Source organism: Rhinolophus sinicus, linkage group LG10, assembly GCF_036562045.2.
Source record: "Rhinolophus sinicus isolate RSC01 linkage group LG10, ASM3656204v1, whole genome shotgun sequence".
In the NCBI taxonomy this organism is placed as follows: Eukaryota; Metazoa; Chordata; class Mammalia; order Chiroptera; family Rhinolophidae; genus Rhinolophus; species Rhinolophus sinicus.
This window is the reverse complement of record NC_133759.1, coordinates 7,112,159-7,125,493: the sequence shown is the minus strand read 5'-3', so window position 1 is coordinate 7,125,493 and position 13,335 is coordinate 7,112,159. Positions and strand designations below refer to the sequence as shown.

At 58.8% G+C, this 13,335-nt stretch overlaps 1 protein-coding gene across 4 annotated transcripts; it reads right to left on the bottom strand.

Moving 5' to 3' along the window:
* Positions 1 to 1,571: 1,571 nt before the first annotated feature.
* On the bottom strand, positions 1,572 to 12,488 carry NCKIPSD (NCK interacting protein with SH3 domain). 4 transcript variants are annotated; one of them, XM_074312386.1, is made up of 13 exons: positions 12,167 to 12,488; positions 9,050 to 9,159; positions 8,641 to 8,845; positions 8,370 to 8,460; positions 7,637 to 8,124; positions 6,355 to 6,525; positions 6,108 to 6,194; positions 5,883 to 6,021; positions 5,721 to 5,801; positions 5,386 to 5,514; positions 5,193 to 5,285; positions 4,896 to 5,068; positions 1,572 to 2,466 (listed from the first exon to the last, which is right to left on the bottom strand). In XM_074312386.1, the coding sequence occupies exons 1-13, from the start codon at positions 12,359 to 12,361 to the stop codon at positions 2,263 to 2,265; spliced, it is 2,166 nt and encodes a 721-aa protein (XP_074168487.1). In that variant the 5' UTR covers positions 12,362 to 12,488; the 3' UTR covers positions 1,572 to 2,262. The 4 variants fall into 4 exon arrangements, with proteins under 4 accessions (XP_074168487.1, XP_019579480.2, XP_019579481.2 ...); XM_019723921.2 differs by lacking the exon at positions 12,167 to 12,488 and adding an exon at positions 11,654 to 11,937; XM_019723922.2 differs by lacking the exon at positions 12,167 to 12,488 and adding an exon at positions 11,654 to 11,919 and having other exon boundaries at positions 9,026 to 9,159.
* Between the last annotated feature and the right edge of the window lie 847 nt (positions 12,489 to 13,335).

The following is a 13,335-nucleotide window of genomic DNA, read 5'->3' as shown; positions in this document are numbered from 1 at the left end:
TGCTGAGGGGGTCCTGGAGTTCTGGGCCCCCTCAGAGTGTGTTTTTGCTCTCAGGGGCCAGCATTTATTTAACTTTGACAGCTGGGCTCCTGCATCCTTTACAAACATGAGCAAGTGCCCCTGGGACAACTGTGTGGAAGCGGGGTGGGGGGCAGTAGCTTCTGGTCCTCCTGTCAAAGGCACCACACTCTTCATCATAGGTGCCAGCCCTGGGACAGATGGAACAGCAGAACCCAGCTCTTCCCACGAGGTCAGTGTATGCATCACAGGGAACAGAGAAGCCACAGAGGCTGTAAATATTCCTGCCTCAGCTTCCCGAGGACCTGTGCTTTCCTCTGAATTAGTTTCTCAGAATTGTGTTTGTCTGACATCAGCACTCCAATGAGAAACGAACCATGACTTGAAGTGTTTCATTGATTCTAGATGCAAAAGGGAGGCGGAATGCCTCCAGGATGAAGGGTGACCAGGTTGTACCACTGGGAGCTTTACCAGGGCCATTTTGTCAGCCCCTCCTCCAGGTGAGGCTGTGTGGTTAACTTTCTGAGTCAATAGTTAAGGATGGACGCCTCCCTATCAGCCTCCTGGGCTTTGTTCCCATGGGTTCCCTGGCACGTGTTCCTTCCTCCGCTTCCTAAGGACCAGTTTCCTGGCGACCCCATCCCTAGCCCTGGCCTCTCTGTGCTTCACTGCATGAGTCTTGTTGGGAGACTAATAGCCACGTCTTCAGCATCCTAGTGAGAAAAGAAGTCACGACCAAAGTCACAGTACCAGCGACTCTGGATGTATGGAATTGTGATAAGCATCATCTTGGATAAAAAATAAAGGGAACTAGGTGGCTGGATGGTTAGAGCAGTGCTCATAACACCAAGACCGCCAGTTCGATTCCCACATGGACCAGTGAACTGCACCCTCCACAACTAGATTGAAAACAATGACCTGACATGGAGCTGATGGGTCCTGGAAAAACACACTGTTCCCCAGTAATCCCCAATTAAAAAAAAAAAAATACAGGGAACTGACGAAAACCACTCTGACTGGTGTCTGCCAGTGGGTTCTGTACTCTCCTCTCCCACTTACGGCAAGAGCTTTTAATGAAGTTTTTGCCAAACAGCCCCTAATTTCCTCTCAAACAGTAGTGCAAATCTAACCCCACTTGTTGAATCTTTATGCCCTACATAATTATCAAATTTCTGCTGAAGCAAAATGAGGAGATCTTGCTGGGCCCCCTGACAAGTGAGGAAGGGAAGCCGAGTGCATTCTGAGGCCAGAGCTGGGGTAGGGTTTCATTGGGGGTGGGGAGAGGGCATTCAAGGCAAAGAAAGATTTTTAAGTGAAGTGTGGAAGGGCAGTCACTTGCAAATGGACGAAAGGGCACTTGTTGGCTGTGGCCCAGAAGTGGGAACTCAGGGAAGAGAGGCTGGAACAGGACTCCAGGGACCCTGAAGGAGGCCTGTTGGGGACCATCACCTCCACGGATGGAGACCAGGGCAAGCTAGTGATGAGGTCCTGAGGCCCCAATGCCCCTGCCACCCTCTCCCATCACTGCCCAGGACCACACAGGGAAGCCTTCCCAGAGGCCTGTGATTTATTTCCAAAGGTGAGCTGCAGCACATAGGAAAATACACATGGCTTTTCAGTCTACATTTTTACAGAGAAAATAGATTTCTGTCATTGGCTTTCTCAGTGCCATCACCCCATTCTGTGAGGCTCAAGGATAGGCTGGCCTGCCTCCAAGATTCTGCTTTCAAAGCAGCAGCTTGGCCAAGACCCCTGGGGGTGGGAGTTGAGGGGGCAGCAACCCCCATGAAGGCTGGGGGAGCACACAAGCAGCACGTACTGCAAAGCTAAGGCAAAGAACAGAGCTGGCAGGGGGTCTCCCCTCCCCCCAAGGACATGGCTTGCTGAGGCCCAGGACACAGACGAGGCAGGGTGGGGGTGGGGGCTCTGGCCCCCACCTGGAGCAGCAGCTGGACTCTGAGTGCGCATGTGTACATGGGGGACAGGGAGACATGCTGAAGCAGCTACTGAGAGATGGAGGGGCTTCAGATCACACATTCCCTGTGCCCCAGCATCGCTCCCAGAATGTGGTCCCCAATCCTGTACTTGGCCCCTGGCATTAGCCCTACTTCAGGTGGGGGCCCTGCTCAAGTCCCTTCCATCTCCCACCCCCACACACGCTGTCAGTGCAAAACATTCTTAGGGCCAAGCCCCAAGGCCCCTGCACCCTGCCCAGGGCTGCAGGGAAGGGAGGAAAGGAAGGTGCTAGCTGGGGGCCTCGCCCAGCTCCGGGAACTCCTTGCACATCTCTCGGACAATCATGCGATCCATCTGGCACTGGGGTGAGGCATCCTCCTCGGTCAGGATGCGCCGCAGTGTGGCCTGCAGGTCAGGGAGCCGGTGACGGTGCTGCAGGTAGGGCGTGGAGCGGACCACGGCGTGCATCAGTGAGAGGTACTCCATGCGCAGCTGGGGGAAGAGCAGGCAAGCTCAGGGACAGACCAGCACTGCCTCACGGCAGCCACACAAACCAGCTCACACCAGCGAAAGTCTGGGTCGCGTCCTCCGCACCCAGAATGTACTTGGCACACAACCGGACCTTTGATAGTTGTCGAGTAAGTAAGTAAGTGAATGAATGAATCAGCCCAGACTTAGTCAGTCCTAGAGTGTGGCTGGCCCGAGGGAGTCCTGGCTCAGAGAGGTGGCAAGGAGAAGAGGAGCCCTGGCCTCCTTTAATGCTGGGCCCTCGCGGCGCCAGTCTGTAGTCACAGGCCCTCTGCTTCTCACCCTGGAAGATCTCATTCGCACCCATTGCTTTTAATGTGACCCAAACTCATACCCCCGGCCTAGGCCTCTCCTGTGAGCCCCGGGTGAGAATACGCAGCCACCCACTTGCCACCTCCTGCATAGCTCCGACCTCAAACACCTATGTCCACCATCACACTCATAACCTTCCCCATCTTCCCAAAGCAGAAGGCGTTCTCATGCAGGTGTCCTTTTGGATTAGTCTCTCCCCACACCCTGAGCTCAACCCATCACCGAGACCTGCCCGTTATCTTACCTTCTACATATGCCCTGAATCCATCTCCAATCCCCCTCCGCCCCAACTCTCCCTCCCAGCACCTCAGGTTAAAGAGCTCCAACCGCCCTCCACTCAGACACCCAAGCTGCTCCTTGCCCTCACTGAGACCCCCCAATCCCTGACCTGACCCCAGCATTTTCTCTCAGTCTGTGCCCCTCCCCAGCCCTCATTTCTCTCTTTACCTTTGATTAGAGGAGACAATACCAAAACCAGCGTTAGGCAGCATCGCCCTACTGACTCCCAGCCCTGGTCAGACCTAAGTGCCTGCAAATGAAATGCTGGAGTCCAAACAGCAGACATCTGCAGAGCCGTGTGCAAGCCTCCACCTCATTCCCTACCACAGACCTCCGCCGGACAGACAGCCACTCCCTGGGACTACCGCCACTTTCTCGGTTCTGTTCGCTGCCCCATGAAGCACCACTGCCCACCTTCTCTGTTTTCCAAACCTAGACTGCCCGGTCAGCTGGCCTTGTGCTTCATGGTGAAAACAAGCAATCTTCCCGAAAGCCCTGTCTTCTCTCGGCATCTGCATCTCCTCTGTTCCTACTGGAATGAACTGCCCTGGCTCCTGCCAGGGGCCATCCCCTGACGATGTGGGCCCAAACCCTCCCCCCACTGCCTCATCCCTTGCTTTCAGCCATGGCCCCCTCTCCGCAACACATGAGCCCCTTCTCTATGCTTTCTGGTTGGTCCCCTCTGGCTCAGAGACGTGCATCACCATCTCCCACCTTAAAACACTCTCCCTAACCCTATGTCTCCGGCCAGCAACCCCCCCTTTTGCTGCTCTGCTTCACAGAAACTCACACGCATTGTCTCCATTGACTTCTTCCAACCCCCGTCTAGTTTTACTCCCTTCCAACTTCAAATGCTCTCTTAAACTTTCCACTCAGACTCTCTTGCTTCCATTCCAGACGTGACATGTCAGTCACCACTGACCTCTGTGTGGCACAACCAATGGCCAATTCTCAGCCCTCATCTTACTCAGGCTCCTAACTGTGGAGATGGCTCATCTCTCTCCTCCTCTAAACACATGGCTTTGGGCTCCTGTTCGCTTGGTTTTCCTCCTGGGTTTCTCCCTACTTGCTGTACTGGGCCCCGGACTGAGGTCTGAGCTTCCTTGTGACCCGCCCATTACCGTTCCCTAGGTGATCGCCCTGTCACAGGCTTCCTACCACATCAATGCACAGACAACCGCAAAGCTGTCTCTCCAGTCTCGACTCCTGCCTCCCTGCCATCCTCTGTACCTGGATGTCTAGCAGGCATCTTCTCAACCTTGACACATCAAAACACAGCTGTCTTTCCCAAAGGCTCCTCCCCATCTCAGCAATCTGCACTCCATCCACCTGGTTGCTCAGACAGATGTGGCAGCGAGCTCTGCCAGACCGACTTCCAACACACCCAACCCGGAGCCCTTCCCCCTCCGCGTCCGGCCCCTGACAGCTGGCCCCTGACAGCTGCGGCTGCTTCCTCACGCCTCCGCTTCTGTTGTGCCCGCTCCCATCGTCACCATTCCGTCTGGGATGCGCATCAGGTCACTCCCCCTTCCTCGGGCTGCAGCTCAACACCCCACTTGCTCTTCCCTCACCTCCCACTGCTCCCTCCAGACCACCCACCTCCACATCGCCTCACAGCGGCTCCTGTGGGTCCTGGTACACCCATCACAGCTCCTGTGTGGCCTCCCACACCTCATCTCCAGTGTTGTCTCCTCCCATTTTGGGGATGGGGATGAGCGTCCCCATCCCCCATCTCCAGTGTCATGTCCCCCATTTTCAGTTTCGACACAGCTACCGTCCCCGCTGCAGCCACCTCCCAGCACCTTGTCTCCAGGTGACAGGTCCGCGATGTGCCGCACGGTGATGTCTATGAGGACCATCATATCTGTGTGGTAGAAGATGGCAGCCGTGGTGGGGCTGGCAAACACATCCTGCAGGAACTTGAGGATGGAGTGCGGCGGCTGCGGCTCGTGCTTGAAGATGCGCACGGGGTCATCTAGGAGGCGGGGCAAGAGGCCTCAGGGCGGTCCTCAGAGGGGCCCCAGAGCCACCCAGGGAGGGATGGGGGTCATGGAGTCACAGGACAGCGAAGTGGCACCCCCAGATTCCGGGGCCCTCACCCCCTCTGTTCAGGAGCAAGAGCAGCTTCTCGGAGAAGATCTTGACATTGGTGTGCTTGCTCAGTGCGGCCATGATGACGTTCTGGTCGGGGGCTGAGGAAGGACATGGGTGGAGGCGTGAGCACAGGTGCTAAGCCTGGAGAGCCCCCAGCTGGTCAGCCACCTCCCGGCCGGGCCCGACCCCCAGCCCCACCTGGCAGGTGCAAGTTGAGAGCCAGAAGCAGGTTCATGCACAGATCCGGCAGCTGCTCTGTAGTGTCCAAGGGCAGCCCGTCCTCCACGATGCTCAGCAGAAACTGGGCGAAGGGTGTGCCCAGGTGCTCTGGGAAGGGAGCACATGGAAGTCTGCAGCCCCACTCCCCTCCCCCACACCACCCAGCCTCCCAGGATTTCTGTGAGCCCTGGAGACACCCAGTCCTTGTCACCCAGGCTATGGCCAGTGGGTCCCCAGGCCCTCAGGCCATGGGTCCAAGCTCTAGCTGGCTCTGCGCTCCCCACAGTAAGCTGGTCAGCAACCAGCCTTCTTACCATAGTGCGCGTACGGCACTGCCTCCCCCATGGAGAAGACCATGGCCAGGATGAGGGCGGAATAACAGAGTTTCTGGTGGTCTGGGGGGGCAAGGCAGGCAGTCAGAGCCCCTCAGGATGGTGGGAACCCCCCCAGAGGGCAGGAAACTCCCCTCGCCTCACCCTGCGTGTCTGTCTGCATGTCCCGTGCCAGCTCCACAGGCAGCACAGATGACACGAGTGTGGAGATGATGGCTGCATCCAGGCTGCACATGGCACCAAAGCACTTGAGGAGCAGCAGCCGCAGGGACACCCGGTGCTCCTGGCAGGGGACCGTTTGCTCAGTGCCTGGAACTCCCACATCGACCCAGGTCCTTCCATGCTCCCTCCCCTCTGTCTCGCACATACCATTTGGTAGTAGGCCACCAAGGCCAACACAGACTCAAACTCGTTTCTCTTACACATTTTCTTGCAAACTTCAGGGTCTGCGTCAGTCTGTGGGGAGGAGGAAGTGTGAAAGTCACTCAATGTGAGCCGTGCGGACACACGTGAGTAAACTAAGTACAGGGAGGGGAGACTCCTGAGCACTAGAAGATGGTGCAGGGTGAGGGTGCTGCTCTGGATACTGGGGACAGCTGTGGGCCCCGCCCCGCACCAGAATGTGCAGCAGCTCCTCCAGGTAGCAACGGATGACACCCTCATCCTCGTACAGGGCCCAGCTGCGCTGCTGGGCATCATCCTTCCGCCGAGCCAGGTCTGTGAAGATCACCTCCAGCCGCTGCTGGTCATGGCAGACCTGCCCTGAGGGCAGGGCAGTGCTCAGGTCCTGGGGGAGGGCAAGGCATGGCTCAGCACACTCCCTGCCCATCACCATCTCCAGGAAGCCCCCAAGGCCTGGAGCGCAACCCACACCGAGGTCATGGGCATGAGCTCTAGGCCGGCATCTGGCAAGGGGCCCTGGCCTCACCTACCACAGCTGCCCCTAGTCAGTATCCTCCTAGGACCTGTGAGGGGGCCACACTTGGGTTCTCTCACCTCCTCCCCAATGCTCCCCCTTAAGCTCCCACTCAAGACCTGTTCCCGTGACCCATCCCTCAACGTCACGGCTTCCAAAGGCACCAGCCCGGTTCTATTTCCCTCTCCAAGTAACTCCACCGCCCACAGTCCTGATAACCTCCTGGGACAGGTTTCTGCATAAAACGCATGAGAGGTGTTTTCTAGCAACTTGCCTGTCACCCCAGACCTGGATAATCCTCCATGAGGAGAGTCATGGACTGTCACTGCCTGAATGAGACTCTGACACCCCACCCTCCAACCCGAGCTGCAGGAGCCCTGGAGGTCCCCTGGCCTCTCTGGCCCCCACTGTGTAGACTGGGTTTGTTGCCCTCTGATCCTGCTCCCTGACCAGTGCCCACCCCAGGATGCCCACACCTCACTCACGTTTGAGTCAGCACTTAGGCCTCCATCATAGCTCTCGAAGCACCCATTTCTCTCCACTGCCAAGGTCAGCAAGGCACTGCCCTCACTCATGCCCTATGTCCATTCCTTCCCTGCAGCCAGAGACAACTCTTGGCCACCCACATCTGGTCTCACCTGTCACCTGCCCCAGGTCTCACTTCCTCCCACCCCACTTGTTCCCTCACTCCCTGTGACCCAGCCACGCTGGCCTTGTCCCACTTCCTCCTGTGAGCCAAGCTTGGTCCTGCCTCATGCTCTTTGTCCAGGCTGAGCCCCTGCCTGGCACGATCTTCCTCCCTCTCTCCTTCAGGGATCAGCTCAAACGTTTCCCAGCACCCAGAATAATGGAAGCCCAGAGCCGGAGATCAACAAATACCTGTCACGTAAAGGCTGGACACCAGTGTGAGGGTGGGAATGGGGCAGGGGTGGCAGGACGGCCGGAGGATGGGGAGGCCCCTGGCCCTGCTGCCCACCCTCACCTTGCCTTCTACCAGCGAGAGGAGGACCTGCTCCATGATAGGTGAGCTGGCTGGCACGGAGGCCTGGATGTGGCCCACCACAACGCCAATGGCCACGCGGCATAGCTCGTGGCTCAGGCCGGTGTTTCTCCGCACGAGCTCCATCAGCTCTGCCCCGATGGTCTTGGGCACAGCTGTCTCCGCCACCGCCTTCTCCTCTGTGGTCCCGAGGCTCAGCGCACCCAGGCCCTCTAGCTCATCAGGGGCCGAGGTTGTATCTGCTACCTCCTCTGTAGGGGATTCAGCGGCTGGCACCTTGGAGGGAGGGGGCTGAGCCTGGGACACAGTGGTATGGGTGCCTCGTCGGGGTACAGGTGGGGGGGTGGGTGAGCAGCTGGGACCTGGCTCAGATGAGCTGGAGGCAGTGTAGATCGTGTCAAGGGAGGTGCTGCTGACTGAGGAGCCACTGGACACAGAACTGCCCCCGGATAGCGTGGTGTTGCGGCCGCCTGTGGGCAGAGTGGACACTGTGCTAGGGCAGTCCCCTGGGGGCCCCTACCCCTCCAAGCCCAGAGCTCCTGTCCCCTAGTACAGGACCTAATTCTTCTGCCAGATCCTCCCTACCAGGCCAAGCCCCAGTTGCCCCACCATATGCCATCTTCCCGCCAAGCCTGGCACCTCCAACTCCCTAACACAGCAGAACGACCATTCCAAGCACAGGGGCCCTCCCATCCTCCCAACCCCGCCTTCTCACCACTCCCCGAGGCCACCAGGGCCTCACGATCTCGGCGCTTCACAGGTGGGGGTGGTGTGGCAGGTGCTGCTCGGCGAGGCTGTGGTGGGATCTGGGAGAACACAAGTGGGACCTGAGAGGACAGGCTGCCATGTGGGGAGCCAGCCTGGCTAGGGCCCTGAGCTCCCCGCAGGCTCTGCGCTATATCGCTGACCCGAGGGGACCCTTTGAGCTTCTGGACAAAGCCTTAGGCCCCATCCACGCCCTCCCCCAGGATGTTCTCACCATGTACCTGGTAGAGGCCTCCGTCTGCCCCAAGATACTCAGAACTGGGCAGGCTGTGCTGCCGCTCGAACCCAGCTCGACACACCCCATTGGGCTGCCTGGCAGCAGCGGCATCCAGATGGTGGTCACTGGTGGACGGGGTCATAGCTGCAGGGCTGGAGGCGGAGGGGCCCCTGCGGGACAAAGTCTCTTTCCGGTGGTAGATTAGCTTCCTGATGAAGGGCCAGCGAGATTATTGGGGGTGTTACCTCACACTTGCCCTGTGGAATGCTGGGCCTCCCACAGCCCAGGCCACTCCCACCTCCCTCATACTCCGCTCCACTCTGCACCATCACCAACCCTGCCCTCTGTGCCTCCGGGTGCCCACTGAAGGAGCCCACCCCACATGCTACCTGGGAGGTGCCCTCCACACTCACTGGAGGACCCCGCGCTGCTCCAGGCTGTACTTGCCACCATCCCGCATGGCTGCATTGTGCACGGCCTCAATGGCCCGGTCAATGGCTTGGAGGACATCCTGCTCCAGGCCCTGAGAGGAGGGGGAAGGGTGGACAGTAGAGCTGGGGGCCAAGTGAGGCTACTGAGCCCAGGCCTAGCCCAGGATGGAGCCCGGGGCAGACAGAGGACCACTGCAGCTGAAGCCTGGAATGCTAGATGTGAACGCAGAAAGCTGAGTTAGACTATGAAACGGGGTTCTCAAACTGCGTCACTCGGGGAGCTGGGGCATGGCATAGTGGTGCCCGCTCAGGATTTTACCCCATAATAAGAGTCTCTGAAAACCAGAGGCCTAGAGCCAAAACACAGCCCAGGGACCCGCAGCTTGAGGCCAGGAGTACACACCTAGTTCATTCCCAGGCTTGACTCAGCTCAGGCCGAGCGGCCAGCAGGCAGCCTCCACTGCCTGGAACCCTTAACAAATCCCCCTGGATCTTGCTGATCCTTCACAAAACCAAGGTCACTGCAGAACAGCCCTGTCCTCAGAGAGTCTTCTGCAGGCCTTAGTGGCTGAGGACGGGCAAGGAGAGCTCCTCTCCCCACCACTGCTGCCAGCCCTCATCCCTATCCCTCCTCAAGCTGTTCCAGGAATCTTCCAGACCTGCCCCAAGAAGCAGCGGTTCTTGGTGGCAAAGGATGGATGTGAGAAAGGGGCCTGGCCCCTGCCTCAGATTCTGTGTTGCCATCCCCAGAAACTCAGGGGTCCAATCTACCCAGCCTGCCTGGCATGGGGTGGGGAGTAGCGGGGTGGCAGCTGTGGAACCAGCCAGCCTTACCCCTCCCCTGTGCCTGGCACACATGGTCCATCGGGCTACACAGGAGCCTCAGAACTGAGGTGATGTCATTCCAGAGCAGGTTTGAAAAGCTTCCCTGACAGGGACAGACAGATGGACACAGAGGTTAGCAAAGCCCTGCAGGTAGCATCGGGTGTGCCAGAGTGCAGGGAGACAGGAGACAGAAAGACACCCATACACACAGAAAGTAAGAAAGACAGAGAGAGGGGGGGGCGGGGAGAGATAGGCAGAGGGAGACAACGCAGAAAGAAATTGAGAGCCGGAGACAGAGACAGGGAGAGAGTTGGAGGAAGAAAGACACACACAGGTGGAGAGTCAGAATGACACAGAGATAGAGAGAGTTAGGGAGACTGAGGCAGGGAGATATGCAGAAAGAAACCAATACAGAGAACACGGCAGCTCTCTACCTTCCCCAAAAACCCAGCCCTAGCGGCCCTGGCTTGGGGAGGGGACTCACAGGCCCCTGTGGAAGCGGCAGGGACTTTCCTCAGAGGCCTCCAACAACCCTCCAGGCCAAGAGGCTGGGTCTGATATGCTCTCTCTAGCCCAGCCGCCCTGATGACCAGCACTCCTCACTGTCACTCCAGGCACTCCGAGATGGATGGGATCGGGCTGAGGGTCCAGGGCCCAGGGCCCATCCCCTCTGGTAAAATCAGAGGACAGCTCCAAATTTATCCTGTTATTTCTGTCCTGAACTGGGCTGGGACAGGATGGGGCGGGGGTACCTGGCACAGGCCAGCCTTGGAGACTCAAGGCCTTCCTTCCCACTGTGGTAAGAATAGAACAGCTGGAGACACTGCACCCAGCCCCCACAGCAGGACTATACTGGGGAAACAGGAACTGGGGCTGCAGCCTCCATTGGAAGGAAATGGGGCCATAGTCAGACCAGTGGGAGCCATGGGGAGGTCTCATTTCCTCACAATGGGAGCAGTCCCCACTCCAGGAAAAGGAGGGATGGAGTTCCCTTACTTTCTGAGAAAGGAAATCTGAAAAGTCAGGACCTGAGGCTTGGGGGGTGGGGGTGGGGGTAGGGGAAGTAGTGCCAGGAAATGTCAGCAGGGGCTGGGATCCTTGGTTCAAAGTAGGTGGGTGAGTGGTCTTAGGAAGAGCTTGGAAGGTGGCTGAATACAGGGTAGTGAAAGATACTGAGGTCTCAGGGCTTTGGGGGGGTCATATAGGGGATGGGGGTGCCTATGGCTCCAGGGTCCAAGTTAGAGGGTGAGGACATGGAGGGTGGCTGGGGAAATAGGTGGTGTCCAGCGTGGCCAGGTCTCAGTGGAGTAAGCAATGGCTCCAGTTGGGGGTCTGAGGGTGGAAATCAAGAGTGTGGAATCCTGGAGACCCTAAGATTAAGGGTCTGGAGTCTCAGGGATCTGAGGAACTGGTCAGAATTCGGTGGGGCTGGAATCTCAGGGCTGACTCTTGAACTCTATTCAGATGGGGGTTCAGATATTCGGTCCTAATGGGACTGGGATCCCAAGGAATCTCGTCCCAGAATTAGGCTTTTGGAAGGTCTGGCGTCCTCAGAGTTGGCTGTCAAGGGCCTGGTCTTATGTAGGGGTGCGAACTCTTGGGGTGCCAGTCCTCGTGGGTCTGGGGTCTCAGGGTCAGGTTCTCAAACTCCCTATCTGCTGAGGTCCCGGTGGGCCTGGGGTTCCGGGGTCAGTCCTGCAAGCCTGTAATGGGGCCCACCTTAGGGGTCCACGGAGGCCCGGCGGAGAGGAGCACACTCACCTGCAGGCGGCGCAGGTAGGCGGGCGGCACGTAGCCCGTCTCGCCACTGCGCGCCCGCGCCGCCAGCCACCAGTGCGCGCTGCTGCGCTCCAGCACCAGGAAGGTCTCGCCTGCCGCGAACGCCAGTGCGTTGGGCTCCGCCGAGCGGAACGCGTACAGCGCGCGGTACATGGGGCCGAACAGGGCCGCGATGGGGCAGGCAAGGCGGCCGGGGCTGCGGAACCAGGTCGCCAGGCCGCGAGCGCCGCGGCCGCCCGCCCCGTGACACATGACGCGTGCGCGCGCCCGCCCGCCGTAGCCCCGCCCCCTAATGTGTCGGCCCACGCACGCAAGCGCAGCGCCCCCTGGCGGCCCCAAGCGGCTCGAGAGTCCGCCGTCTCTTCGGCCCCCGGCGTCTCCAACTCCAGGTCTCTGGCTCCTCGCCCCAGTCCCCTCCCCAGGGCCCCAGCCTTAGTTTCTCCTGCCCGGCCCTCATGTCCCCCGCTCAAGCCCAAGTGCTGCGGCCCGTCCTACCTCCCGAAGGAGCGCTCGGCCGGCAGTCCAACGGCAGAGCCTGTGTCCCGCGCATCCCTGCCACCTCGGGGGGGTGGGTCCCGACCTAACAGTAAGGACGGCTACCCCATGAGGGTAATCCAGTTGGGTCTCGCTATTCCGACACCTGGAAGCGCCCGCGGAGGCCGGGTCTCCTCGGTGTTTTTTAGGTTTCATGACTCCTCTTCACCAAGTGCCAGCTCCATCCAGCCGCATTCCTAGCCAGTGGTGCGCAGTAGGGAGCAAGAGTGAGGAGGGGGCCGTACGGACGGAAACCAGGTAGGGCCCGCATTCTCGCTCCTCACCCAGCCTCCCCTCTTCTGCCACTAGCTGCTTCTCTTCCTAGCGTGCGTCTTTGCGTGGTCTGCTTCCTCTGCCTGGGACACAACACGCACTTCCCTCCCTCACAGAATATGAGCGCTCCCACACCTATCAATCGCTTTCACATTGCTCTGTGCTGTTCTTTTTATAGGACTTCCAACTCCAAATTATCTTCTTTCCGATGCTCCCTTCTGAGAGCAGTCAGGAGGGCTGGTTGAGGGTTGGGAATAGGGTGCCATGCGGCTTTCAGAGCTCGTTTGACCCACCCACTTTCCAGTCAGTCCTGACCTGGAGATTTTCAAGTCCAATGAAGGAAGGTGGGGAAACCCTGGAGAGAGGCCCTAAGGGTCCTAGGGAGAGGGTCTCTGAGGAGTCCCCCATTCCTGGTCCAGCCTACGTTCCCTACTGGAAGCCTGGCCCAGGGAGCAGGGGATGGAGGCACAACCGGGCCAGTGTATGCAGTTGGCCTGTTTTGGGACATAGTGGACATGGGCAGAGCGGGCTTCGGAAAGGAAGTGCTGGGAAGTTCAAGACGGGTGAAGCTGCTACACCTGGACATCCAGAACCTACCTTTCTGGCAACAGGTCTGTGCCCTACCCCCTGGTGTCTGGTTCTGCAGTTCAAGAACCTCCTGCCATATTTCCTCTTCCAGAAACTCTCCTAACACAGCAATAGCTGCCCTCTTAGGGTCTGCCCTGACTGGAGCTGCATGAAGGATGAGACTGGCACAGTTGCAGTGGGGCCAAGGGCTGGGTAGTAGTGGTGACAGGTGGTATGGCCAAGAGAACCAGCCTGCACAGAACACCCCCTCATTGAACCCACCTCCTGGG